This window comes from Anopheles ziemanni, chromosome 2 (genome assembly GCF_943734765.1).
Source record: "Anopheles ziemanni chromosome 2, idAnoZiCoDA_A2_x.2, whole genome shotgun sequence".
Taxonomy (NCBI): Eukaryota; Metazoa; Arthropoda; class Insecta; order Diptera; family Culicidae; genus Anopheles; species Anopheles ziemanni.
In genome coordinates, this window is record NC_080705.1 from 86,995,766 (window position 1) to 87,020,503 (window position 24,738).

At 43.1% G+C, this 24,738-nt stretch overlaps 1 protein-coding gene across 1 annotated transcript in view; it reads right to left on the reverse strand.

Moving 5' to 3' along the window:
* Window positions 1-24,738, reverse strand: part of LOC131283053 (uncharacterized) — an 84,512-nt gene that overhangs the window by 46,770 nt on the left and 13,004 nt on the right. The window contains exons 5-9 of the mRNA XM_058312612.1: window positions 23,486-23,614; window positions 22,723-22,833; window positions 19,707-19,894; window positions 7,151-7,198; window positions 1,922-2,100 (exon numbers count right to left, since the gene is read on the reverse strand). Coding sequence (XP_058168595.1) covers window positions 1,922-2,100; window positions 7,151-7,198; window positions 19,707-19,894; window positions 22,723-22,833; window positions 23,486-23,614 — 655 coding nt within the window. The remainder of the gene's footprint in view (window positions 1-1,921; window positions 2,101-7,150; window positions 7,199-19,706; window positions 19,895-22,722; window positions 22,834-23,485; window positions 23,615-24,738) is intronic.

Genomic DNA, 24,738 nt, shown 5'->3' on the forward strand with positions numbered 1-24,738 from the left:
ATTTCGCGGTATGGCGTTTTGTGGCCAGGCGTGGTCGGGAAAATGGCCACCCGGCGCACCGAAGTTGTTGTTTGGGGGTGATAATTTCGCATGGGTGTTGTTTGTTCGGTTCGAACGAACGTTTGATTTGGTTGTTTGTTTGTTTAGTGGTAGCACGATTGGGTTGATGTTTGATTTTCCGATCGGTACCCCACGCTCCCCCACGGTGGGCCGTGATGCGGGTGTTTGGCAGAGGGGTGGTGGGTGTGGAAGCAGAATTTTATTAGCAGAAGTACCGCATGCGGCCGATGGTGTTGGGTCGTTTGACGGTATTCATTCCAAAGCCAGTGTTTTTGCCATCCCGAGCCCCAAACAGTGTTGACATTTTGGCCGGGTTTGTTTTGTTTCGGTTTTTCATGATGGTTGTATGCAGTGGTTGATTTAGCAATTTGGACAAGTGTTTCATATTGTTTTATTTTTTAATTTGTGTCGGTGTGTCGCATGGAGCATGGAAGAAAATCAGAAAGAAACCCGGCGCAGAGCAGAGCAGAATAGACGCCAAAAAGGAGATAAAAGAGAAAGAGAGAGAGAGAGAGAAAAGAACGAGAAAGAAATAGAGAGCACGAACGGGAAACGAGATAGTACATATGAAAGTGAAAGTTAAAATTCCCTTTTGTCCGCTCAACTTTCGTTCTGCAAGAATGTTTACATCGGTTGGTGAAGTATTTGTTCTATACTGGGTGCTTTTATCATCCGCACGGCAAGGGAATTTATGCTTCAGTACGGCATTTACTACTGATTACACGTGACAGACACACAAACACAAGGAGGTGATTTGATAACAAATAAAATGAAATAAAAGTTATGCATCGACGGTGTGGTGGGGACGGTTGCACTTCGGTGCATTGTAATGCTGCAGTGTCATGCAGTTTTAGGTGTTGGAGGTGGTTGGAAAACTAAAATTTACTTTAATTCAAAATTAGAACAAAATCCCAACACGTTTTTAAACTCTTAATCATGTTTAACATTGGGCAACAGTTGCTTTACGGGCTCGGAACAATATCGACCAAGAAGTTACTGTATGGCAAACCAACAATGCTGAATTTCAAAAGAGCTAAAATGGAACCGAATAATTTCTATTTACGGTAAAAAGCTGTCTTAATCTAAATATAGTATGTTTTTAGAAAAGGATAAAAGCACATTTTAAAACTTGTATCTTAAAAGTGCCACTTTGTGAAGAATTAAATGCGGCAGCAAAAAAGAGAGCTTTGTAAGCATACCAAAACCTAATAATACCCGAAGCTATATGCGTGTCGGACTATAGATCAGTGATTTAGATAAAAATATATTCAGCATTGTGGAAAATATGAAGTTTTATACTATAGTTTGCAGATAAACTCCTAGTTCAGTAGGCAAAGATATAGTAAGAAAAAGAATTCAGTGCAATGGGCTTACAAAATGTGATTTTTCTCCCAAATGTTCAGTGTTTTCAAACTAATTGAATGTTGGGTTCAACACTTCTTCAGCCTTGGTGTTGATTTTACTATTTACTTTAATTCTGTTAATTGGTTAGAGATGGCTTAGTAATAAAAATAACATAAACAAGAAATAAAACTAGGTATAAGAAAGAAAGCTTGCTTGTCACCAAGCAATGGGGGGGAAATATCGAATGAAGCAAAAACCAAATGAATAAAATGTCCCAAAAATATGTTGCGAACGGAAAAACCCCCATTCTTCCCCGCTTGTAGCAAAAGAGGGACGGCTCGGGGACCAAATGAAAGCATAAAATAAAACAAAGGCTGGGCACCGGTTAGTGGAAAAACATAAACATAAACTTTCACCGGTGGAGGGAAAGGCATGTCGGACGAGGATAAGTGTAAGGGTTCGATAGGGGGGGTAAGAAAACGGCACGGTATGGGGAACCGGTCGGCTCGGCACTTACCCAGATTCTCCGATGAGGCATTGATGTCGGTCACGCGAGGACACCGACCCGTCCGGCCACTGCCACCGCTCGGCGGCTTCGGATTTCCCGGGGAATGCAGCGACTGCGACTTGTGGCGCCGGATCGTAGGCAGCCGGGCCACGAACGACGCGTTGTGCTTGAAGCTCGAAGACGCCCGCCTAATAAGTGATTTATGATTCAGTCCATTGGTATCAGCACTTTTGAGGGATTATTTTTGATGTGTGCGTATATGGGTGTGCGTTTATTTGTTGTGTACGTAACATTTCCATTGTGTGTCAGAGTTATCGAAAAGTGTGCGTGTTGAATCGTGAGGTAAAACAAGGTGTAACAATAAATAGAAACCGTCGATCCACGAACCATTCGTAATGAGTTTCCGGTTGTCAGCAAACATTACGAGCGGTGTGATCGAGTATCGAGATCAAACGAAATATTTAAATATCGAAAACCAAATTCCAAATACATTACATCAAACAGGTAAGGGCAGGCAGAGGCAAACGGACAAAAGAAGACCGTGAGACAGAGGTTAGCGAAAGCACCGAAGCCACACGCACACATCACCAGAACACGTGGCAGGATTTAAATCGAATGAAACATAAACAACAAACCAGTGCAATACCCGCCACACAATACATTTCCAGAATAAAAATGACGTTAGGAAAACGAATTTTGTTTACAGCACAGCAACGAGGCACGTTGTTGCATCAAGCGGCGATAGAAAAATGGTTTTAAAAAATAGCATTTTCAAAAGGTTACGCATATTACGACAGTGAAGCCAAGCGCAAAAGCAACACGATTATGTTAATATAGAAAGCGTGGTGCAAAACAGAAAACAAGAAAGAAAAAAAACATGACATAAATAAAATGTTGTGCAAATTTCCAACATGAGTTACAATGCCAACAATGGCGGCGTTGATGATGATGATGATGATGGTGATGATGAATGTCATATTTTCCAGGACGACGAAATAAAAACAGAAAACCGATGCAACGTTATCCGGAGGGTGTTTTCACATTTTCGTCACACGTTCCAAGGATCATGATGAGGCGATAGGTGTTGTCCATTTCCCGATCGTGATGAGTTCCACCGACGACGTCCCGTCCCGTCAGCAAATCGCCGTCGGTTGTGTACGCAGCCGGAAGCACACGTGTTATCGTGATGGACGGAAGTTCGGGGCCATACCGTCCACAAATGCAATTGATTTCCATTCGACACCAACGTGTGCGGGTCACGATGCGTTTTTAATGGGAGCACGTAAATGCCGCATATTTACATGCCGCGAGTTGTGTGTGTGTGTAACACCGAACCGCCGTCGACGGCGAGTGAACGATGAAAACATGCATTGCGACGGTGTCCACATAGGCAGGATATTTGGTGAAACACATAGAGTGCGCAAACGGGAAAACGGAACAAAACGCCGCCGATTGATTGATGACGTGATGGAAGCGTATGATCGCGCGGCGCAAACAACAGTAAAGCGTACACATAGGGAACGGAAAATAAAAGTTGAAGAAAATAAAGAAAAGGAAATTAATTGAAAATGAGCTGCGAGCTGATGAACTGAATGAATAAGGATCTTATATGATAGGGAAAATATATCGGAAAATATATATGTTGCTCCAAACATACACGTACTTTGGCAAATACCAAGAGAAGTTCCTTAAATTGCTGAAAATCGAAGCCAATACTTATTGATTGGGTGATGTATTGGATTAAAATAAGGAAAGCGAGACGAAAAAACTAACTATACAAACATGATTTTGACACTTTAACTTATGGTAGAGTCTGTTCGATGAATATATTAAATAAATTACATTTTTTAAACCGTATCAAAAGAGAATGTATAAAATAAACAAATGCATGCAGTCTTCTTTACATTTCTTGTCAATGCGGAACACTTTTCAGTGCAGTAAAAATAACCATAGAAAACGGAACAATCACGGACCCTTTGGCCAAGCTGGCAACGAACATCATCAGCGTCAGCAAGGACTGAAGTGGAATTACGTGACACGGAAAAAATCGGCGGAAGGGCCGAGACATCTGGCAGCCCAAGACCGTCGGTTGATCTTGCACTTCCCAGCTCCACGAACCGGAAGGAATCGTCAAGAGTGATGGCTTTCCTTCACTATAACTTCATCACATTTGCATACGGTGACAATTAAAGGGCTTCCTCCGAGCGGAAGCTGTGACCCGAGCAGGTGATATTTTTGCATTCTATTTTCCGTTGTACAAACACTATTACTTTCCATTTATTATGTCCTACACTCTGTACAGGAAGTGCACTCTGCCCGTTCGGTCGCTTTAGTTCGAAAGCGCAAGCACCCGATCAGCATGAATTAAATTTAATACGGAAAACACAAGTTACAATGTCGTGACTAATGGCAAACGAACACATGTAGATGCAAATGTTTCCACTTCGCTTACTTAATACCATGCCCATTTACGTAAACGGGTATGACATCGAGCATGAGAAACCAGGAATTGGGTTTAACCATTCCGACGAGTTTTTAAAATATTTCTATTAAATAACTAGACATAGTTCCATTTTTTAGAACTACAGTGACCGGCAGGGAAAAGTGCCCACTTCGAATTTTGTTGATTTTCGCTCAATATTTTTTTCTCAACCCAACTAAATATACTGCAAGTATTTTTCGTAAATTGTCTAACATATTTCATATAAGATCCACTAATGAGTAAGCGAAAACAAACATATTTTGATTTCGTGAAAAAAATAATAAAAAAAAGTATCTAAAAAAAACAGTGACATGGAAAAGTGCCCACTTTGAAATTTCGAGTTTTGCATAATTTTTTCCATTGAGGGCCAACCAATTTATTGTGTTTTAATATTTTTTAGGTTTGTTAGCACCATTTCTGATGTTTATACATGTATGATCACGTGTTTAATTCATGTTTGGTTGTTGATATACAATTTGTTAATATCAGGTTTTGGTATCTAATTAATTTAAGTGTTTCAAGAAATTATATTGCATAAAATATGTTTTATGACACTCATTTACATTAAAGTAATTCACTCAAAGCACGAAATCCACAAGGCAGCGGTAGGAAAAATCACAATGAAATTTTAAACGTAGGCGGATCGCCCTGGTAGGGGAGACATGTGCAAAACAGATGCACGCATGGACACTAAGATCATTCGTGAGATCAAAAAAATCCAAAAGTAACTGTCAGAGAGGTCATGGAAACACTTCACTCATCAGTTTTCGAAAGAACTATCCGTCGTCGGCTTGTTGCATACGGGTTACAGAGCAGACTTGCTAGGAGGCTTCTTTATATGAGCATGACCAATAAGGCCAAGCGTCTTAAGCTCGCTGAGGAACATGCTGCTATGCCTCTAGAGTACTGGAAAACGGTTCTGTGATGTAACCAATCAAAATTTGAACTTTTTAATCGAAGATGGCATGAACGTATACAGCGCAGATCGAAGGAGGCAATGCTGCAGGTTCGCCACATCCAGGGCACAGTATGCCATGAAGGAGGCAATATGGTGTTCTGGGGGTGTTTTTCGTCCGGTGGGGTGGGGGGGGGGGGGGGGAGGAGCCTTGGGAACATTAACGGTGTTAAAACTGCAGATTACAACATAAACATCCTGCAACAAAATCTGGAGATTTCACTGATCCTGACGCGGGCCTTGAAGAGAGCACACAACGACCAGGACAACGACCCAAAACATACTGCCAAGAAGACGAAGGCTTTCTTCCGGTCTTGCCGTATAAAACTTTTGGAATGGCCTCCTCAGAGCCCGGATCTTAACCCGATTGAGAATTTGTGGGCAATTCTTGATTCCAGGGTGAACAAGACTGGTGTTTCAAACAAAAATCAATATTTTGAGGCTCTTTTGCGCGCTTGGGATGAATTAAATCCCGTACACCTTAAAAACCTAGTGCAGAGCATGCCAAAGCGCCTTGCACAAGTGCTAAAAGCTAAAGGAGGGCACATTAAATATTAAGATGTATTTATTATTATTTGTTTTTATGTATATTAATAAATAGCCTTAGTGGGCACTTTTCCATGTCACTGTTTTTTTAGACACTTTTTTTTATTATTTTTTTCTCGAAATCAAAATATGTTTGTTTTCGCTTACTCATTAGTGGATCTTATATGAAATATGTTAAACAATTTACGAAAAATACTTGCAGTATATTTAGTTGGGTTGAGAAAAAAATATTGAGCGAAAATCAACAAAATTCGAAGTGGGCACTTTTCCCTGCCGGTCACTGTATATTCGAAAGTGTTTGAAAAACAAACTCAGATTAAGTTCGTTGAGCAGATCGTGCGTACTTTTCGATATTATGAATTTTCCTTCTGAAACATTACAACTGATTATGAGTTTTAGATTAAAGTTTTACAGAAAAAACCTACGAAAATCTAACTTTACATTTTTACAAATTGAAAGCCATACAGATAGTAAAAGTAAATCGCTCTCTCGAGTGATCTACAAATATTTAATACTAAGAAAAGACAAATTAGAAGTTCATTTTAGATAACCAAGTTGACTAATCGAATGTTAAAGTGTGTACAGTTTTCTAGTAAGTAGAAAGTTGGCTGAATAATTACTAAAAGCTCAAATAAATATCTGCATCTATGAACAGTTTAAGTATAAGCATATTAAGAGAAAAACATTCAAGAACGACAAATTGCGAAACGTCACAGAACCGCGAAGAACCCAGCTCGCCAGGAAACTGATTTTGAAATACATACTTCTAGCAAGCGAGTAGATAAGAGAGCAGCCTTTTTGCCTTAATTCAACTGTTTCAAACCAACGGGATGCAGTTGTATAGATAGGTTAAGAATGATCGTTGAAACGAGGAGAAGTGAAACCGAACTGTAAGGTGCAGTTTGCACGAGAAACACAAACACTAGGCTAGGTAACAGGAACGCTATGAACAGCAGCCATGGCAAGGACAGTGCGAAGTTGCTATCCTCTGAAAAGAGTGAACTGTAGAGCACAGAGTACGTTCTATGGCCATAGAAAACCAAACGCGGTAAAGCTTACAAGAAAAAAAAACTCTAGACAAACTCTGTACTGGCTGTAAGTTTGGAATTAAATATCCAATAGCAAGGCATCGGAAAGAGTTTTAAGGAGTTTTTACTTTACTGTCTATTGTGGTGTCTTGTGTTTCTAGCTATTACGTCTCTACAAATTGTAACCGACCGGAAGAGACGGCTGGGTGACGGTGGAAAACACTTACGCTGCGCTGGTCGAGGCGGCCAGTTTTTCTGCGGCCTCCAGCTTCGATCTTGTGCGCCGAGTGGTTCCGAAGGGAGCGTTCGTAGGGAAAAGGAATCAAATGGCGAGCCGCAGGTATGGTCGAACGTAGTCATAAAACGGACCGAGTTGAAAAGGTAGAAAACCGTCGCAAATTTGCAACGAAATGCATCCGTTAGTTGTTTGAAATGGGTATTGTTTCGTTTCGAAACACACAGTTTGATTGCATTCCCAGAAGAAAGAAGATTTTAAATGAAAGAAATAAGTTTGGAAAAATGAGAAATTTAACAAAATAGAGTAAAATCATTCGATTCAAACCTATTCCTTGGCACTAGTTCTAGAGATCATATACTGGTAAATAGATTTGATAGTGAAAACAAGCGATCATTCATCAAAACAGTTCGATCTACTACATTTGAAAGACGACTAACATGGCGTGGTGTCATTTGGTACCTTTAACAAACACACATTTTTATGATTTTGATTCGTTGAACCCAAATTGTTCAAGTGCGTAGTGCTACTTCCATTAGAAAGTACTTCCACGAATGGAAACACTTTTCTTTTTTTGTTATTTCAGTGCTTTCTCTTCAAACGTGATGGCTCTATTAGCACCTTTGGACAACTTCCGAGGCTTGTGGCTGGAAAGTGCCCAGTTACATAGAATGCAGACAAACAATGGGAGTGAAGAAGAAAAACAAACTTCAAGCAACGACACAAGACTCGAACAAGATGCAAACATTACCAAAAGAGCGAGACAGTGGAAGTAGAACAGATACAAAAAACCGAAAGAGCTTAAGAAAGTGGGCAAGGAAGACGTAAACCCAACGCTGTTTTAATTATAATTGATTGCTTTTCAGTAGCGAACGACGAGAGATGAATGATTAAACAAACTTTTTAAAAACGGGAATCTCGCTGAAGGTGGAAAAGATACCATGCCCAGACCGGGACAGCTACCAACTATCACAACACCGGGGAGACAACGACATACTTTAAGATAGGAAAGAAACTGTACCTCGACCAGTTGGGTCAAACAAGAGTCGTAGTGAGTGTCAACTTCAAGAAATTCTATGGTGCCATGCAAATAGTCAAGATGAAAAGTAGATCGAAAAGATGGTAAAACAGAACGTGTCAAATGGGGGATAGAAGAATGGAAGAGAAAGAGGGACAGAGAAAGAGAGAATGAAAGTGAAAGATAGAGAGAGAGATACGATGCGAGGAGGGAAAAAACGTAGAGAGGGACGACAAAAAGGCACAATGTCGGAAAAAACAATGTCCAAGAGAATTTAAATTAATTTTCACCAAAATGTTGGAAAAATGTGACATGACCGAATCTGCGCTGAGAAAACTATCTCTCAAATGGAACGTTTTTATATGAACTTACGCTCGAGGTTCAAAGTCAAATGAGTGCATGATATTCTTTTAAACTTACTTTCTTATTGTCATAAGCCAAACAAACTGGTGCACGACAATCAAGAAAGATGAAACAATTTTATGCTCATTCGCTTCGCTTAACACCTAATGGGTTCGCAGGGGAAAATGCATGCAGCATACTGCAACGAACTGCACACAATAGATGCACACTCTCCTACGTTCCCTTTCATTTCCCGCTTGTTTCATTCGTCTTTCACGATGACTCGGTTGGAGAAATGGTACCATTTCGTTGCTCTATAATTAAAGCACAATTCATCGTGCTGTCCTTGCGAAACCTGCGGAGGGCACTTTGGTGTAATGAAACATTTTCTTCCTCGAATGCGAGAATGCGAGAAACGTTAATACGGTGCTAGGTACTATTATTATTTCACCGGATAGAGTTGTTCTGGGAACGAGAGTGTTGCAATAGGATAAAGGTCTCGTGCCTTGATACGTAAATAAAAACAAATACCCAGTCTCGGGCGACTCTGACGAGAGAAATTTTCCGTAGATTAAATGGTGGTAATTTTCACATGGCCTTCTGTGTCGAAACTATGTCAAAGGTACGCAAGGGAGTTCCAATAAACTAACATGTACTATAGTAAATGTAAGTTTTCCCAACCTAAACACTTTATATACCGGCGTTTACAAACTGTTTATTTACCTTAGGCAAAGTTGTACAAAACTTCCAATCCCATCAAGTACATGTATTTGCAACGCTCAACGGTAATTTCCAATTATCTTATCATGTTTAAATCTAAGAATTTGAGATTTAACTTCTGTTAAAAAACCAAACAAAACAAATCAATTGTTTAACTATTTTTCTTACTATAAACTTTTGTAATTTAGCTTGAAACTACTCTTTGATTGATGAAACGTCTTACATCTCACCCTCTGTATAGATTTGTGAATAGTAAAGTAAACTACATGTTGAAACCTGTTGAAAATACGACAAACGGAATGCTATGTCTAATACACAGTTTCAACTAAAACTGATTCTTCCTCAGGCAAAGGTATAAAAGAATCTGCTTCGTAAAAATAAACCTAATTTCTAAAGCGACAAGGCTCAAAGTTTCTAAAATCGTATAAACAACAACAACATTTCTAAAGCGACCTAACTAACATCCACCCTTTGCCTTTTTGTGGGAAAATCAATCAAAACGTGGTTTGTTGGAACAATTAAGTTGCAGTTGTTTGAATAATTTTGTGTAACGCTGTCTCGAACGAAGTCATGCTATAAAATTACGCTTGGCGTAAGAAACGACGGTTTTTAGTGTCACCCAAACCGACACGGTGGTCAGCACGAAATGATTTAGGAATTTGCCTTACGGTGGCGCTCATCATCAGAAAACCTTCCTCGCCTCCGTTGTGACACAAAATGCGCCATCGTTCGCCAAAATAGTCATCATCGCCGCTCGCCGTTCGAGCCCATCTCATTATGATGCAATTACAGTGGCATTTGTGTCTTGGTTTTGTACCCTTCAACTCGCGGATCCACCAACCCCAACCGACCCTCGCAGAAGATTTGGCGCTCGGCTAACGAACCACTTTAGCAAATTGAAGTTGAAACGATCAAATAATGCTGTTGACAGCTTCTGCGGTAAAGTGGTGGCGCGGTTTTGGCTTAGAGAAAAGCTTTCTGCAGCCGTTCATGCTGTCCACCACCTTTTCCTTGCTTCATTCGTCAAGCTGCGAGTGACGCTTAAGAAATGGGTTTCCACTCTTTTTTTGGTGTGTGCTTGTATGTGCTGTCTCCGCAGCAAATTGTAGAAAGGGGAATTTTCTTCTGCCATGGTGGACATTATTAAAGGCCCTTCCTCGGTTCGTTCCATTTCGCTTTTGGAATTTGAAAGTAAATGGAACGCACGCGCTTGGTCGGGATAATAAATTCCACTTCCACGCCGAAGACTCGCTGGCGGTGCATTGCTAAATAGGGGCCCATTAATTCTTCGCCAGCCCCGAGGCCAGTAGCACATTAAGGGAAGGAATTTTCACGTCACAACTTCGCTCCGCTGCATTAACTGCATCAATCGGGGTGGCGAGGGCTGGATTCGGAAAGTCGCACAGCTGGCCAAGCGCCGAAACAACCCACAATCGATCGCTGAAGCCATAAAAAGCAGCTGGCACAATTTATAAAACCACCATCCGGAAAACCCCTTTTACCTACAACACACCGAACACAAAAACATCCGAGGACATGCCTTGGCGTGGGGCGATCGGGACATCCCGGGAAAAACGGGAAAATTCATCACGCGTCACGGACTGGCATGGGACGAAATAGTTTTCGCTGAAGGATGGCAGCCAAGCTGGAAAACTCAATCCAAGTTTTTCACACATGACTCGCAAGCACGTTCCGGGTGGCAAGTTTATTGCCGGAGCGGGTACCGCTTTGTTTGCGCCGTCCCGAGGCGATCGTCGTCCACCCGGTAGCGACTTTACACAGGCGCCCATCGGGTGGAAAAACTTACTTCAACAAATTCAATTAAAACCATCCGGTGGGAGTGTTTTTTTCTCGCTTTTTTGTTTGCTTGGTGTTTTTTTTTTTGCTACACGGCATTTTCCTCATTCCATCGGAGGCTTTTACATTCCCACCCCGTCTCGGATGTGGCACCATTGCAAACATTGTCACGAACTTGCCGGGTTCATTAGCATAATTGTCATTATCTGTCCTGAATCCAACATTCGCATATTGTTTCGTCCTGGACAATCAATCCCTTCAAAACGACAAATTCAAACTTGAAAAGAAAAAATAAAGCATATGTTGAAAACTAGATTGAAGATATGAATTATTGTCTTCACGGGAAAAATCCCGTGTTGGCTGGATACTTAAAGATCCGTATCAGAAGAAAAAGATTTCAAACTTTCAACTTTAACTTTCCGTTACAGTGTTAACCACAAACAAAGTATTATGCACAAAGTAAATACAGTTGCATGAAGGTAACGAAACGGAATTAAAATAACTTGACTGCTTTTGATGATGAACAATGATGAGAAAATGCCTATATTCAAAATGATTTTGATAAAAACCAAGTTGCAACTCAAACAGTTCATTTAAATTCATGAAGAGGGATAGTATGGTTGGTTTAACGCTATAATATTCCACTTTGTATGTTGTTGCGTTGAAAACAAAGTTACAATTTCAAAAATTCCCTGCACATGCCACCCCGCGGTGTACATTTGGGATTATTACCCTGCAAATGGAACTCAATATACCGCTCCAACGCATCCCAGCCGAAGCCGGTGAGCGGTATTTTGCTGAAAACGATATAAAATGGTTTCCCGAGCAGCACAATTGTGATCATTCCAAGACGGAAAAGTTGCTCCACACACAGGCGGTCCCGACATCGTCGTTCTTCCCGCGGTGCGCCCGGAAATGTAGGCTTTTCACGAAGCCGCGTCTGGGCCGCTTCCCGCCCGGCACCGGGAAGGAAATTCAATTCGCTTATTCATCAGACGTCGCCCAGACGGGGCAGAAGATGAAGCAAGGCAAGACAACACATTCCGCAACCGGCAGCTGTGCGTCCCCGGAAGCTGTGCGAAAGATAGATTCACGTCGGTCGGGTAGGTCCCGGTTTCGTGACGATCCACTTCTCAGCTATACCCGTGCCCTCGTACACAAAGGATCCGAAAGACCGCCCGGCTGTACCGGAATCCGGCCTGATGGGGATAGAAAATAATTTCCCACTAATTACACATTTCCCAATTAGATTGGGTGCGCCGCCGGCGGCCACCTAATGCTCGTCTTCCGGTGCGTTTTCCATGCTGTCACTGGGAGGCACGCGTGTATGCCTCGGATCTGTGCGTTTGTGTGTGTGCCCGATCCATGATATGACCCCGGAGATAAGCGTTGTTGCTTCGTGCGTTACGAGCACGCACCGGAGATAGACAGCTGTTCTAATGGAGTGTCGGTTGTTGGATGGTTTTGCTCCTGACGGTCGTGTTCCGCACTTTGACAGCGAACAAACCGATGTCCATCGGAATCGGAGCCCTGAACATGATACGCGGTACGGTCGGAAGTTAGTGTCATTCACACTTCCGGTTAACACTCGGAATTGTATTTCAACCCGTTACAATAATTAATGCGAGCTTCTATGTGAAGCCTTTTTTTTTTTAAATCGCTTGAATAAAGGGGTAATGGAAAGTGGCTCGCAATAATGCCGGCTCGCATCGCATTATATGGCACAACTTTTCCGATGGCTTTGCTACCCCCCTTTGCGCCCGTGTGCCCGAAAAGTTCCATCGCAGCTTCGCACTTTCATAACAGCTTCAATTATTCAACGGAACCCGATCGCCGGCTCGCTGTCGGAAGCAATCAGTACATTATCGGCGAAACATCCGCGGCGCCATGGCCCGTTTCGGTCCGCTTGTTTGTGTTATGATGAACATATTTTACGCCCGCCGCTATTGCCGCTATGTTGTTATGCCCGGCTGCGCAGGTGGCGGCCAAACGATGATTGGATCGAGACAGGACGAGAAAAAAAAAAGAAAGTATCTGCATCACTGGACCGGAAGGACCTTGGGGGCGCGCACGGGACTTCAGGAGGGCGAAAGGGGGACGGTTTTCGGTGGATTTTGTAAAGCATTTTTGATATTTTCCACCAATTCGCTTCCACCGCCGCTGGACGCCGGCCCCGACCGTCTCGACAGGAGTTATGCCGTTGAAAATCTTCAATGAAAAATTGATTGAAATTCTTCTTCCGCTGGAAGGATGATGATGGTGGAGAGCATCGCCCCAATACTTCGTGGCAGCGCCGGTTTATTGGAGGAAAACAAATGAATAAGTAAATATTTTTGCTGCCTTGCGAGGGATTCAAAAAGCGCTTACTCGCGCTCACCCTGCCACTATTTCCCGGTTGAAGGAGGTGTGTGCTCCCCCGTTCGATGTGAGCGTGTATTTGTATAATTTTTACCTTCTAGGAGATATGTTCACACACCGAAACAAACGAAAGCTCGCACCGAACGGAAATCGGAGGATTGGAGTTGCCTTTCTGTGATTGTTTGCCAAGCAGGGATCCTCTATCGGACGGCCATTTTGGGGGCAACGAGCCATGTGCTTGTGCGCAGTTTGTGTACACAAGCCAACGATTATGTGCTTAATATGGTGAGAGGCGGTAGATTTCCGTGTTGGTTCTTCCCTTTGCGCTGCACTAATGGGAAAGAAATCAAAACAAACACATTATGGATCAGCAATCCTTATCAGGGGAAAACCTCTTGCTCCTCGCAAAAGCATTGCGCCTTCCGACATATCTGCATGAGATTAGTTCTGTAGATCTTATTGAAAAGCTTTTATCTCTAATCCTTCCAAGATATCAGAGATGGAAATGAAAATCAACCCACTTAATTTTATGTTGTAAAACTATGATAATATACGAAAAATGTATAATTTTTAGGATGTCTTGGATTTTAAAGTAAATATAATAGTTTTCAATTATCTTAACAGACTTCTAACTAACGAAAATCGCTTAGGATGACACTTAGCACCGTTGACATTTTTCAATACCATTCGGTGGAAACAAATGGCATAACGAAATTCAACTAAGGCTCAGTTGCTGAGCACAGCAATAGTTGAATATTCAAATCAAATCTAGACACCAGACTGTCAAAGTATCTTCCCTTTTCGCCAACCCTACGGTGGCCACATAAAGTTTGCTGACACGTGGCGTCTTCCGCGCACGTCATTATCAAGTAAGCAAACTTTGCTCTTACTACCACTTACACACTTTGCACATCCTCGACAAATTTGGGACTACTTTCAGCAGATTACCCACCGCAATCGATCAGTACGCTTTGCCTCGAAAAACCAACCGCCCCTCCATCGGGGCACCGAAGGGTATGCAAAAACTTTCGACACCGTAAGCGGAAAAACTGAGGCCAACAAAAAAAAATCAGGATCTGTTTTATCGTACCCGTCGATGTAGAAACTCTTTCCGATGCGAAGGCAAAACGCCTCACTGAACCAATATTAGTCTTCGGCTATGGGCAGGCAAGTGTGCGATTTTCTGGTCGTAAAATGGGCGGCCGAACCCTGGCTGGGGGGGAGGAAAAGTTTCCAAAGGGAAACCCTTGCGACCCAGCACCCGCAAGGCCGGCAGCAAACTGTCGACTTCACTCAAGCATCAGCTGCTAGACGCATTCATAATTCAATCCGAGAAGTGATTGACATGTTGAATCATGGTGCTGATGTTTCTGCTGAGGTCGGCAATGGACGGCATGCCGGCGTCAACTTTGAGGGCTTTAGACTTTTCCACCGGGATTTCCTCTCGCATCGCAAACCGGTGTTGACCATCTGCACGGGTCAACATCGGTCCCTGGTAGACATGACATATTTTACACTGCCACCGTCGTCCCGAATGTTTGCCAAATTCCGGCAGCGCATAGAGCAGAACGGTAAATAAGGAATATCGCCAATGTAAAACGCTTCCTTCTTTGAACGTCAGCGCGAGTGATTCGATCCATATCGGCCCCAGCACATCTTCTGGTGCTGACTGGTGATGTATCTATCCGGGAACCTGACCATTCCGAAACTACGTTCGAGTCCCGATGCGATTGATTGACGTGACAGATGCTCGTCTTGCGAACGAAGAGCAATCTTACTTCGTTCATTACAATAGTATGGTAGAGCAATCGTTTTAAAACAGTTTTTATACATTTCAAGGAGTGCGATAGTAGCATTAGAATATAAATTTTATCGAATCACTTCCCTCAAAAAAGATAGATAAACCTACAATTTTCCAAACAAAAATATGATAGTAAATTAATACATCATTCCACCGATAAGGCGATAAAGAAAATAAAAAAAACCAACAAAGTACAAGATATACGAAAAGGAATACGAAACATAGCCAAAAGATTGTTGGAAGAAACATCAAGTATGAAGAGGAAAACAACCGGCCGAGCATGGAGGTAGAATAACAGAGAGTAATCATACGAGGTGCACAAAAGAGACGACAAAACGAATATAGACACTTCCGTAAAGATCAACACAATTTTCTACTCCAAGAATGTGCAGTGGCAAATCAAATAAGAAATAATAAATATAGAAAAATCGTACAGCTCGCAGGAGGAGAGAAGATGATGATAGAATAACACGACAAATTTTACTCAGGCAGTCAAACGTTGCAGATACGTGTATGCTTGGCTAAACACATTCATCCAACCATCAGAGGACACAACACGGAGTAATAAACAGACACACGCACAAAAAACCAAGACAATGAAACACTGAGCAGCGGGACCAACCTTTCCGTGGCACTAGGGCACCTTCTAGCCAGAAGATAAATTTTTTGACCACGAAAGCTTTTTAATATACAGAGAATAATCGGAGTTGTCGTAATTTGGTTACAGATTAGTGTTTACATAAGCGGGAGTGAGTGTGTGTGTTGTTGGTAAGAAGAGAACCAATTGCTATCTAACGAAACTTGGTTTTGTGGAAACATTAGGGATAAATTTAGGGCAACTCCAAGCAGATTTGCAAGTTTGAGAACAAGTTTATTAGTTGGGTTTAATTCACTTAGCGATTAAGTGAATGCACAAGTTAATGCTGTTTAAGATGTCTTGTGGGTTAAAGTTGCCGCCACAGCTTGCCAAAAAGCTTACGGAGGAGAAACCGTACCCGAAGTCTCGCCACGACGAAGCAATATTCTCTCCCGGAACCATCGCTCATCCACAAATTGCTCCCTGTCCATCGATAAGCCCCACGCTTTGCCAAGTTAGGATAACAGGAAAGCAATAATATCCTTAATTAATAGCATCCGTTCGGCTATCGGTTACTTCTGGGAGCCCGTGTGTACCATTTCGCTGACACAGAGCCTTACGCAGACGGGCGAATGAGGCGACCCGACCTCCTGAATGTGGTAACTCAATCGCCCTTCACGACCCACGGTCCGAGAGTGTGGGAGGGAAAGGCGTTAAAAGTCAAGCAAGCGGTACTACTAATGACGGCTTGATGTGGCGCCGCCATAGTAGTAGCTTACTTCAAATGGCGCAGCCTGAGCACCGCCTGACAAGGGCTGACAGGGCTGACCCGATCGATCGATCGATCGATACCGCTGCTGATGCTGGCGGTTGAAAGGACACAAATGCTAACCCAACACTGCAAGGCAACACTTTAATTGATAGCAACCCACGACGAAGCGGTGGAAAAACAAAAGGACACTCTCCAAAGTGAACGGAAAGTTCCCCTTGTATGGCAATGGTGGCGATGGCGGAGGATAATGGAGAAGAGGCCAAAGGCAGTGTGTTGATATGTGAAAGCGCGTTCGGGTTCAAGCAGTTTTTGGGGAAACGGCTTGTGTAACGCCAAACCACCCACGGCCTTCCTTCGTTGAGGGAGTGCGAACCGGGAGGAGTAGGTCAAGGAGCAAAAAGCTATAGCTACCCCACCGACATTGGCCGTCACCTACACCAAAAACAGCCACAAACGGTGGTGATGGAAAAGTCTGCACACACGTCCACATTGTGAGGCGGCTAGTGGGTGGAATATGGAAAAACGGAAGCGAGTGGGAAAAATCGATGGATCTCGGATGTTTACCTAGCGCGAAAATTTTCCTTTTGGAAAAAAATACGGCATAAGGTTCCAATATGTACCGGTGGGGCGAAAAAGCAACCATCTGCGTTAAACTATAATTGTGAAAATAGTGTATCCTTTGAAATTTGTACATATAGCACATAGAGACTAAGACTTTGGACCATAGAGACCAAGATTTTGGAGTAAAATAAAATATTGGGGAATTCTTTCAGGTTGTTGGAACTTAACAGAACATTGTGTCCTTGGTTCGGAAACAAATTTGATTGATTTTTCGCTCATTCGGTGCACATTGGAACACTATCCCCTACACCCGCGGTAGACGATCTCGCAATGAAGTCTGCGCGTACTTTTAATGTCGCGGAGCCGGGGTGGTTTAAATCGATTTTTGCGTTACTACACTCAGGTCGAGCTCTCGAACGACTGTTACACAAAAACGAAGAAACAATAGGAGCATATGAGTATGAAAGAGAAGAAGAGAAAGAGACAGAGAAGGAGGTAGAAAGAGAAGAAAACAGTGGGTGAAAGCAGTGAGAGGGGGGTAGGGTGGTAGGAGGAAACACAGGGAACTTTAACAAAACGAAACCAGAGTCAAGAGCAAACATCGGAACCCAAGAGTAGGAAAAGTAGAAGAGTAAAAAGAGAAGTTGCGAAAACGATCGCAAAACGAAATTACCTATGGATATTCAAGCTTTCAAGGAGCATATCCCAGTAATCGGTTCTATATGATGTATAAACGAATACATAGAAAAGAATACAAGTTGTATAAATCATAATCAGTTCAGACGAGTAGGTTTCGCAGCGGGGGGCAACGAAGGCGTACACTTAGCATGGGGACGGCATATCGTAAGCTGTATGCAATGTTTTTGGGGAACTGTGTGGTTATAGCCCTTCGCTTTCGATTTTTTTTCGTTTTCAAATGATCAAAAGTTTGCAAATGGAATGGAAACAGAGGTGACAAACGAGGGCTCGAAGGGTGAGTAGTGGCTTAAAGTTGGCCGGTGTGACGTGATGGTGACAAAAATATGTTGGCTCGGAGGAAAAGTTTATAGTGAGATTAGTTTTTGCGTCGGTTGACTGTTCTAGCTAATGTAACGCGGCCAGCGTGATGGCGTTTAAGGTGAATGCTCAGAACTTTCCTGTCCATGGAGGAGTTTTGTAGTGTTTTATCGCTTTCCTTTAGCCACGTTCCTCTGTGCATTAGCAATCGATCGTGTCTCGCCTTGCGTGGACTTTTCAAAGCATATTTTCATAAAAGGTGACGGTGATTGATAAAAAAATGTTACAACGAAGGTGAAAGTTTGTGTGCACAACGGGAATGGCAAAAACAAATGGAACAGAAATCGTTCACCAGAAAACATTGCTGCCGGTTTGGCCCATCAAAGGGAGGGAGAATAAAAAGAAAAGACAAAGAACGATCAAACATAAAAAGAAACATTGAGAGAGTAAGAAAGAAGATAACCAATCGAGCAGCGAGAAGAAGGCACGTCGAGAGATCACAACATTTACGAAAAATGGCGGGCGCCTGACGATGGAAAACATCAATCGAAAAGACGTCGAGACACATATTTATATGTACATAAAGGGCAACAAGGGGGATGTACAAAGAATCTGTAAAACAGGTACAAACTGTCGATAAAAATGTACAGCGAACGGGCAAGTACGTTCAGAAGAGTTGAGAGTGAAGTAAGGGGAACAAATACATATTTCAAATGCGGTTGGTGGTGGTTCTCCATAAAATGAAGCGGGAGCCATTAGTTCTTTCGAAGAGGCAGCTCACAAAAATGTCAAATGGCCGCCCTTACATGATGGGCAAAGAGCCCTGCACCGATCGGGCGGGGATGATAACGAACAAAACCTTGGTCGAAAGTGGCCAAACAGGGGGTTGGTAATGAGCAACGTTTGAGTGGATGGAAGAAACGAAAAGGGAGGACGGTAGATAATGGTTTGTGTGAAGGAAAAACAAAACCAAAGGACCATCGGACCAAAAAGACGAACGAAACGGAACAACACAAATCGCGCAAGTGATGAAAGGATGCAGCAAAACATGATCCTCCGTGGGCTGCTGACAGAATGGATCAACCGCGAACGAAAAAAAAAAACGAAAACCGAACGAAAGTTTGACAGCTTCACATCCTAACCATGGATGTGTGGAAACCACACATTGCATTCTTCGAGGGGCATGGTATCAGTGTCGCTGGCGCACGGGAAAAATGACGATGCACATGGCCAAGGGTGTCAGTTTATGTGTGTGTGTGTGTTTGTGTGTTGTGTGCTCATGGTAGAGAGAAGGATTCCGCACGGGAATTTTCCGGTGCAGTGGCACCGAATGGATCCAACGGAGAAACAGCGCGGAAAACAGGGTGGAGGATTTAGAAAGCGAAAGAGGAAGATGAAGGAAAGTGAATGACATAGAAGGCGTGAAAGAAGTGAAGTGAGTGAAGAAAGGGGGGGAGGGCGGCATAGACAGAAATACAGACAGACAGACAGTCAAACAGAAAAGACGGGCGGTAGGGACGAACGGGCGGACGGACGGACGGACGGACACACAGGCAGGCAGGTTGTTGGGTGTACACATGCAGTATCGGAAACGGGAAGTACTTACGATGGCGGGGGCGATGGAAGAGGTACTTGATGAATTTTCCACGTCGCCTCGGACATCGAGTGCTCGTCGGCGGCGTAGCAGCGCCAGAGCGACTGTATCAGCGTCGCCGCCGGTTGCCGGCGTCGGATCATGTGCTTCTGTCGCTGCTGCTGCTGGACCTTCAGGGCGAACCCGCTGCCAAGGATGCCCTGTTTCGGGTGAGAAGAGGGAGAGAAAAGAAAAGAATGCATTGAATAAAAAAACTGCTCAGCGATAAGAGTTCCCTGTTGGTACATTTTGAACCTGGAGTAACATACATAAGCACCAGTAATTTCCATTACATACGCTCACACATACGCCTTTTAAAGGTTGCTCGCGTTCTACATAAGTCTAGCGGAAAACTGATTACTATTTCATCACATTGTCGATGGATGTAAAACCGGGATTCTGTGCTTCGTGCTTCAGGTAGAGTCTGTTAACCTGTCGTTCATGTGCTCTAAACCCCGTTAGAACAGTCGAAACAAAAGCTCTTTAACAACCACTAACCAAAAGAGCAGATTTACATTGGAACACTTTTGATGGTACACGAAGTTAAAAGAAACTAAGATTTCCCTAACAATTCATCCATATGATTGCATGTTAAGTGTTATTCTTTGAATATTACTAGAGGATAAGGTCTTTACGTTCCCCGGATGTTTTAAACATCGCTTATGGATATTATAACTAATTAACGAAAAGTAAGTTTTGATTACAAAATTATCGATCATTTATTAAAGTTGATTCACAAATAAAATTGTGAATTTTGACGCCTTTTCCAATACTTTAATTTATGAAATCAGAAATATTTGAATGCAAAGTAGCTAATCAAATCTACAAAAGTGTAAGCGCGGGCTATTTTTTTAAACCCAAACAGTTGACTATTTAAAATACTTAACCTTATGACTAGAAATAAGTTTCGCGTTGAAAAATGTGTAATCCAATGAAAGAAATTTAGAGTTGAACTTGTTTTAGACAACAGAAACAATTAAAATTACTTTCATTTTCCACAAAATGTTGAACACAGTTTGTCCTCTCCTTATCAATTGGCAATAAACGGCATTAAACTTTTATCTTACCTCCTTTTCATCTTTGTAACGCAACTTATCGATCGATTTTCAATTTTGAATCTTCGTGGCTTTAAATCAATATCGTTCACCAACACCGAAGATCCTGGCCAGGTACATAAAGTTGCCGACTCTTATCTACCTTTCTACCTTTCTCGCTGCTCGAGAACCGGTTACACTTTGCGGTCTTCAGGGTACCGTCTAGGTGTAGTACTAGGCACCTTCGGTGCTGCTCTCATGGTTCGAAAACTTTTCCCGTACAATAATTGACATAAATTGCGCTCCGAAAAAGGTTGCACTCCGGCAGTGTGAACACGATTGCGACACGACACGGCGAGCCGGGGATAGTGGGGAGTGGCGCGACAAGTGGCCCGGAAAGTGGTACAATGTGTGCAAAGATTTAACCTCTCAGCTCCTTAGCGCAGACTTTAGTGGTGCCGGTTGATGGGGACCCGAGCCGGAGCTGTGATGCTAGGTGTGGTGCTTCGAGTTGCTCCGAAACAGGGAGTTGTTGAAAGAAGCACAACTTGAGAGAAGTGTTTCAAATAGTGAGGGTCAAGAATGACGTGCTTTAAAAATATTATACACTTGGGAGGATGTCGTTCCAGCCCGCCGGCGGGTGAAAAGTGGAGTCTCGTTCCCGTTGCATTCAGAGCCCGAAGGGTGGGGGGGAGGGGGGGGCGAACCGGGACCGCCAGCATCATGAATTCCTAGGCAAGCTTCGGTGGCCTGCCGGCACTTTTAGCAAAGCGTATACCAAGTTTGAACGTGCCTTTCGCTTCGGGCATCCCATGGCTTCGCTTGGCCACGTGCTTGGAAAGTTTCGTTCGCTTTATGATGAAGGTTTCTATTTTGTGTTTTTTTTTTCGGGTAAGATATTTATTTGTTTTCTCCATCTGTATTTGCCACTCAGTCCTTCCTTTACGCACCAAACGCAGCCGAACGACTGTGGAGAATAGTTGAAACGAAATGTTCTCCATCTAACATAACAACAAAGTGGAGCAAAAACACAAACAGCACTAAAAGAAGACGCAGACGAGACGTCAGGCTGGGGATGGTTTTTTTCCACCTCCCATCGAAAATCCCGGTACAAAAAGTTTTGCCCGGTATTTTCCCGGCGGAGCAGAAATCACTCATTTTTCAGATTGCTTCTAATTGAATTTACGTCCACCCGGAAGTCGAGGCGCGTCGTAACAATATTTCATTTTCACACCATTTTCAAGACGCTTTTCGGGAGGGGAGAAATATTCGTTATCTTTTCCGGCTTTTCGTCCTCGCAGAAATGAGCAATGGGTCGGTTCGGCTGGAAAAATATGCTGGTGTTGGGACGAATTATGAAATTCTGGGACGGCGTGATTTGGCCATCATGTTGATTTAAGGATAATGCCAAGTTTAAAAATCAAGTAATTTGTAGCCTTGTGTTGTAATCAAATATTCTATGAATTGTTTTTATGAAGCGCGATGTTATTTTATCTTACCAAATACTTTTACTATTTCTTAATTTTGTTAATCATAATTTGTTGAACCACTCCTTAAGCAACTAGCTTCGTGATAAACTCTTCCAACGAGGCAAACATAAATCAGCTCATTCGCTCATATTCCACAGGAAGGCCTCACCGGTAAGGTAAGTAAGTGAAGAAAGTGTGATCTATTAGCCCGAAGCAGAAAGCCAACAGCATCCGGCAGAAAACAAACCCAATTGCCGAGGAAAATTAATAGCACCGTTCGGCCTGCGTACCGATGCAAAGAAACTAATGCCTGTCCGATTCAGAAGGTCGGTGGTCATTTTTCTTCCTACCGATTTACTCTCGCGATATTTTCACGTTCGCTTACTCCATCTTAACCCCCCCCCCCCCCGCCCCCCCCTCCGGCCGGCCAGCAACCGGTGCGTTTCTTTGTAAACTAATAAGAGAAATTAATAAATAAACACTTACCGCGGGCAGCGCGAAGAAGGAAATGCCGAGCAGCGCACAGAATGAGGCTATAATTTTGCCTTGCCACGTCTCCGGCACCATATCGCCGTAGCCGACCGTACACAGCGTTATCTGCGGTTTGGCAGCGTGTCCGGAGGTGTGGCCATCCCATATGAGAACCGTACGTACGCGTTGTAGGTATGTTTTGGGCAGCGTGTGCGTGTACGCATGGAGTTGGTTCCGGAGTTGTCGGACGGCGACGACCGTGCGAACATTTCGCAACAACACATTCCGAAGGATATCGAGGAGGGAAAGGTAACGTCGTACGGGAAAAAAGCAAAGAGAAAACATTTTTTTATATTAGTAAATGAACCACAAGAAACCAACGGGGGATAAATATATGTATTCAATATTCGCATGAACGACGTAACGTTCGAGCCGCGGATCTATATTTAAAAGTAGGGACCGGCTGTATCAGACACACACACACACAGCCGTACACCTACTGTGCCAATAATTTAGAATTTAATTTTCTACCGCTAAATATTGAAAACGGTTTTGCGTTTCATGGCTTCCCGGGTTTTTTTTGGTGGAAACCCCTAAACAACTCCACTGAGGGTGGCGAAGTAAAAAACAACCCGCTCGGCAAGCTTAAAGAGGTTGCGCTGGAAGAATCCTACCCCCCCGGGGGTACACGAGCGGTCGACCTGTGGAGAAAAGCACCCCCTGGGGAGGAGGGGCTTGGGAAGAAACAGAAAAAGAATAAAGAAAAGCGGCTACTTACCACACCCCACCATAAAGCTTGAGCAAAGTTACTGAACTTAGTTTCCTTCACATCCTTCTCCATTAAATACACTAAAAACGAGGCAAAAATAAGGCCCAGAAACCCTATGTACAAGGTTGTAATTAATTCCTGCGAACGAGAGGTGAAAAAGAGGGCATAAAAGGGGGTTAGTGGGGGGGAGGTGGTGGTTGATATATAAAACGATTATGTGTGAAGGAGCTTCGAAGGAGCGCAGGAAATTGAATGAGTCCAAGGATAATGCGGTTTGCAAATGTGTGCGGGGGAGGGCAAAAGGGCTTAGAATACGACGACTTTGAGTCGACATTGGTTTCGGATGGAGGTGGACCGGACGTCGTTCGTTTGAGGAAGGGGGGTGTTTCGTTGTGCGGCACAGGGACAGGAAGGTATCGTAAAATTGGAATTAGCTTCGGTATTAGCTACATCCACGGTGACCGGGATCTGAAATTCGACGTCACCAGGAGCAGCAGCAGCACCGGCACATGTGGAACATAAATGGACCGTGAGCGTTTGGACCGACTCGCCATATTTGAACTCACCACACACAGACAAACATACACATTGGGAAAATTAATCTCATGCGAATGGAAAAAGCCTTACGGTGGAAGAATATGAAACGAAGCGTCTAAAATGAATGTTTCCCATACGAAAGCTCGTCGTAGATTCCAAGGAGTTCGTTTTTCTCGTCCTCAGAACAAGGTGAACGACAATCCAGACTAAAACTATTTAATTTTCAGGTCCAGGAGTATTTAATTTTGAGGTGTATTAATTTGCTGTAATTTTCCTTAACAACTTCGTGAGAACTATTTTTTCTCCTGGATCGAATGCAATCATTAATTCAAAATTTGTTGCATCAACGTTGGCGATATTCCTTGGATTCAGAATACAGAATACCTATGTTGAGATACATTAACCGGTTTTATAGTTTTGAACTACATATAGAAGAACTACACACCGCCCAAGCAAACAACGTTCGAGGCACAGTTCGCAAGCAACAGTTCCCCGGAGCCTTACTTTCCGTGCGGCAGCTTAGTTCAATTAAATAATTGCTCCCTCAATCAATTCAGTGCCAATTAAACCGGCGTACATCACCACGGAAGCTGTGCTGTAATTGTACGTCGACGGGTAATAAATATGCGATTTAAACTGCCTCTCTCTCTCTCTCCGAAACGCCACGCGACACGCGGCTTTTATCTTAATGAATGAACGAAATAATCGCCGACACATTCGGACGA